The sequence below is a fragment of the Silurus aristotelis genome, assembly GCF_946808225.1.
Source record: "Silurus aristotelis genome assembly, chromosome: 28".
Classification (NCBI taxonomy): domain Eukaryota; kingdom Metazoa; phylum Chordata; class Actinopteri; order Siluriformes; family Siluridae; genus Silurus; species Silurus aristotelis.
In genome coordinates this window covers 15,746,382-15,751,780 of record NC_139601.1, presented here as the reverse complement: position 1 = coordinate 15,751,780, position 5,399 = coordinate 15,746,382, and the positions used below count along the sequence as shown (strand labels likewise).

Below are 5,399 nucleotides of genomic sequence, written 5' to 3'. Positions count from 1 at the left end.
TTGTTTGGTCCTGATGTTTGGAAGTGTGTGTGGGTGTTTTATAGTTTAATGGAGATACTGAGTATTGGTGTTGGAGATGATACTGGGTCAGATCAGACTTGACATTTTCCTATCCATAAAAATGAGAAGCACACTTTTGCACGTGAACACAGAACGCAACTTGCCTTGAAGCCCACCTCAAACATGCTTCAGATGTTTTGAATAACTGAGCAGCAGTTATAAGCTTGTAGTCTTGGTGTTGACGACTATTTAATACTGGCTGTTACAGAGATCTTTTTTATTTTTTTTAAGTGGTGCTTCCTGGGTACACTGGCTAACAGAAAGGAGAAAAAAATATATATTTGGGATATACAGTTAAACTCTACAGTGTTCACATATCATTTTACCCATTCATCAAGTTGCACTTTACCAGTTTACTATTACTCACTGGTATTATTTTTTATTTATATTCTTTATACACGCCAGTTGTTTTGTTTTATACACACACACACACACACAAACCTTTTTTTTACCCATGTAAAGGGTGACATATTTTGTGCTAATGGTGCGAGTGCACACACATGATGCAATAGAGTTCAGTCATGTAGTTTCCGTGTATTTCCACAAGATGGAAGCAGAGAGGTGTTTGTTAGAGTTCATGGCGCTGTGGTTCACCTGTAACGCAAATTCATGGCGTTGCAGCAAAATAGATTTATAAGAATTCCAACAACACTGTTAATCATCACATTATAATCTAGCACTGTTTTTATAGCCAAGTAGATTTATAACGTGCCATTTTTTTTATTGTATGACAAACAATGCTGCTGTGACATATTTCACTGGATATTAGAAGTAATTTATGATGTTAGGTCACAAGAAACATTTTTTTTTTTACGAATGTGGGCGGGGTTTGTGTATTAGGCCACACCCCCACTGCGTCGCCATGTTTGGGTTTAACACTGCTGAGGGCAAGTGAGAAAAAGAAAAATACTTTTACAAACTCTACAATATAAAATTGTTTACACGATGTTTCATTAGATACGTTTAATAACATTTACCCTAGGTTTCTAACGTAAGACCCCGCCCACAAACAATGTGGACATGTAAAATCTATAGAGCACGAATGATGAATTGAATATAAATAAACAATCAAATACATAAATACATAAAAAAAACCTAATGTATGTCTACATAGATGCATACGTTCCATTAAATCAAAATCACTGACTTACGTTTTGATATATTTTTCTCCATGAACATGTATTTAAATATTCCCATTAGTCCATTTTCTATATTTCTCACTGCTTCTAGGAGCAGTGCAACCAAGTGTTATTTTAGGTTACAGTTTCTGTCCGATCAGATTTCAGCTGCTACGTCACACGTTACCAGGGGTCAAACGTATCTGCCGTAAGCCCTTCATAATGTACACTGCGGGTGCCCTGTAGCTTACAATCCATGTTTCTTGAAGGCTTTAACCAATCAGATTGCGAGTTTGCGACACGGAGGCCATCTAGCAGGCGTTCAATTATGTCTGCATTTTCACATGCTTTGATGGATGGTCAGAGCTCGCAAACCGCATCTGTAGCAAACTGCTCTTGTGGATTTAATAGCTGTTTTATTATTCCACGATAACTGCAAAAGGAGCAGAAATAGATTTGGTTGCAGATACACTTACAATGATATATTCAAGGTGGATTTTCAAAAAAAGCTGGACATCATGAGGAGAAGGTCAGCCGAAATAATTAAAAACGTTTATCAAGCTTTTTCATTAACGATTTATACTTTAGTTATTTTGCTGCTGAATTTTGCACAAAAACACCCAATTTGCCTTCATATCAAAATCCCTGGGAAAACCGCAATGGAGAAAAATGCACAGAAAACCCGGGGTCATTTTACGAGGTTAATATTGGTGCATCTGCTAAAGATGATGCGTGCGGACAATGCAGCAGTGACTGCGGTGAATGAAAACTTGAAAACTGTGTTCACTGGGTTCCTTGCTTTAGTAAAGGCATTCGTTTTTGCTGCATAAGATGATGCAGTGCTCTGTTATACTGCGTTTCTCTACAATACTGATGGTTTCTATAGCAGTGGCATCAAAATGATTGTATTAAGAGGTGGAGTGATTCAGGTAGGACACCACTGAAGGTCTAGTTGTGAAATGTATGAAATTTTATTAAAATATTATGAAAATGGGCCTAATCAGAATTAGAATCAGAAATAGATTTTTTTTTATAGTATATTTACACACACACAAGAAATTTGACTTGGTGACAGGAGCTTTTAGTGCAGTTGAAAATACAGACATTATATAACAAAATATAAGAAAACCAGACAATTAAATCATGCACTATATATAGAGTTTGTTTCGGGTAAAAGAAAAGTTATAGAAGAGGAATGACTAATTGCATTTTATTTAGCACTGTTAATAACGCAGACGTTGTTGATATATTAGTTTTTAGTTTGGAAGGTTCATTAAACAGGGTAGGTTTAGGTGGACCGCCTGTTGTAACACACTAAGCTCCTATATTGTGGGCGTGGTTTGTAACAGAGGCCCCGCCCCCTTATTTCGGCGGCGCGCGTTGAGGCGTGCACGCGTATCCCAGCAGTGCGGAAAAGGAGTAAAGACAGGAAAAGTAACCAGAAGGATAACACATGCGTGATGAGTTTCCTTGATCACTGTTAAGATACTCTTTTATTAGTAAAGACGTTTAATTATTCAGGACATTTTACAATGGGCTGCTATTAGTAGACTTTTAGCCCAGATTCATCGTTACAGTATATAAATATATACTTTGAAAGAGCTGAACTGGATAATAATTTCCTGTTATAATTAAAGATAAGAAAATCCTGCTCCATGCAGACGGGGGTCGGGAGCCATGAACTATCCAGGTAAGAAAAATACATCTTCAATATTTGTAAATAAATTTGCTGAAATTGTGGGCAACATGAGATTTATTCCTATTGATAATAAACAGAATAGAGGCACACAATCATGAGTACACTTTCAAGCAAAAATAATTAATAATATATACCATATACTACTAACTAACGAATTAACTCATTAATTGCCTTCCTGTTTATTTATTTATTTATTTATTCATCTATTTATGATTATTAAATTTAAATTACGTAAACTTCACATTTACGTATCTATATATTTAGTGTACTTGTTTATTCAGCTTTTGCACATTCTTCTACTTGTACCTTCACAACAGTGTCTGCACATTTTTCACTGCCGTAGACGTATAACTATTTACTTGTACTTTTCAAAAGTGTCTACACATCTCTTTACTGCTATAGACTTTATATTTATTTACTGTACATATATTTATATGCTGTAAATATACTTACATATTTATCTGCACTTGTCAATTTGAACAATTGCTACTATTTGCACTTTTGGTAGATGCTAAACTGCATTTCGTTGCAATGCAATGACAATAATAATAATAATAATAATAATAATAATAATAATAATAATAAACAGACACCCTGTTTAGGATCACATGTGCACCAGTAACCCATAAAAAAAACATTTCCATGTATACACTCACTTTTTAATCACTCTTTTGGCGACTCAGATGTTTGGGATCTCTGTTTACAGGAGCAAACGTAGCATCACCTTGCGAAATGTCGCTTCACTGTGAGCTGGATTGTTCAGCAAGGTTCACTGACCTGTGCTGTCTGCTTCACCTTGTTTCTAATTGTAGGCTTCAAGGCCACTGTGGTCGTGGTTCTTTGACCCTGTATCTCGTTATAGACAACCACAAAACACTTTTGCTGCGTATAATCTTCTATTAAACCATTAAAGATGCAACTGATTTTTTTTCCGATTTGTTTTTTTACTTTATGTAAAACATGATTAAAAACAAAGTATGAACTTGATGAGAAAACTTTTCAAAAGCTGACCTGGTCGAAAATGTTTGTGTTTGCGTGTGCATGTGTTTTCCCTACAAAATACACCTATAAAATAACGTGCAAAAAATGTAAAAAATTTAAATAGGTTAATATAGAGATTAATATAAACCCTTAATATTTAAGTTGGTGAACAATAAGGAAAATACCTGAAAAAAGATATATATATATATATATATATATATATATTATATTATTAAAATTTGCACTGTAGTACTGCTATAATTTAGCCTTTCGTAATTCAAGATTTTTTTCAGTTCCTGTCAAAAATTTTGAAACACCTAGTCTTTAATTGTTAATGACACACATGCTTGTTTCTTTTGTTTCTATGCAACAAACTTGGTATACAGCAAAGAACGCACACAAAAACTGGACAGTGAAAAGCTCTGTGGACAGATGAGGCCAAATATGACATTTCTGTCTAAAGCAGAAAAACATATGTAAGCCAGAGAACAGGAGGGATGACGTCAGCAAGCTGTTTCACCCCCCACATTGGAACCAACTTCACTATACAACAAGACAATGAGCCGAATCATACATTTAAGCTCTGTAAGCATTATCTAGGGTGCAAACATTCAGCTGGAATGTTATAGATTGTTATGGCCTACCCAGTTACTACACCTAAATCCAGTTGAACAGCATTGGGATGAACTGGATTACAAAGTCAGAGAAATATCTCTAGCTAGCAAAGAACATCTTTAGCAGGGTTTTTTTTTGGCAAGGCATGACATGACATTTCAGTATTTCAAGTATTTCAGCTGAATGTTTGGAGAAACGAACTGTCTGGATGCCAAGCGCGTGTAAAGCTGTTATTCATGCTAAGGGAGGAGTTTTCGTTGAAAATAAAGTTTAGCATCTGTACATTTATATCTATGTTTTGGTCAAAGGAAAACGTCATACTGTTAAATGACCTAATTTGTCAAAAACCATAAAGACTTTCCAAACTTTTGACAAACGATGTATAATATATAATAAGAAATCAAACAGCAAGGTACCTTTCAGTTACTTTGAGTAACTTTGTAAATTATTACAAAAGATAATTTAGCTTGCTAAATGCTGTTAACAAGCTCACAATCTCATTGATCATGTGATTTCTGTATTTGAATCTCAATTCACATTGCCATAAACCCATTTCACATTTTATGCCCGTTTTCTAGAACAACCATGATTTGTCCATTGCTAGCTGAATTTTCCTGCTATCTACAGTGGTGCCGAGGTACCAGTAGATAATTCTGTTCTGATACCCATAAACCTTCAGCCTAATTGGTGCCATTATAAGATAATCTCATACCTAAGCCTCATTAGATTCCTCATGTACTGAGAATGTCCATGTATTAAACAGAAAACTTACAGTTAATGTAATGCAGATATGATATCAAATGACCCTTGTTTATAATTAGGTCCCACAGCATATGTCTCGTGCAGAAGCCTGGCTCATGTCAGTAGATATGATGAGCTTGTAAGCCTCGGGGTCACATGTGTGATCTGGGCTGATTGTTCACCTG

The 5,399-nt window shown here is 35.3% G+C and overlaps 1 protein-coding gene across 2 annotated transcripts in view; it reads left to right on the top strand.

Annotated features, from left to right (window-relative positions):
* Positions 1-2,574: 2,574 nt before the first annotated feature.
* Positions 2,575-5,399, top strand: part of arhgef3 (Rho guanine nucleotide exchange factor (GEF) 3) — an 82,744-nt gene continuing 79,919 nt past the window's right edge. Inside the window, exon 1 of one of the 2 annotated variants that reach the window (XM_083534490.1) lies at positions 2,575-2,868. In XM_083534490.1, the coding sequence (XP_083390616.1) occupies positions 2,834-2,868 (35 nt within the window). In that variant the 5' untranslated portion in view covers positions 2,575-2,833. The remainder of the gene's footprint in view (positions 2,869-5,399) is intronic. The other variant, XM_083534494.1, reaches the window with a different exon arrangement.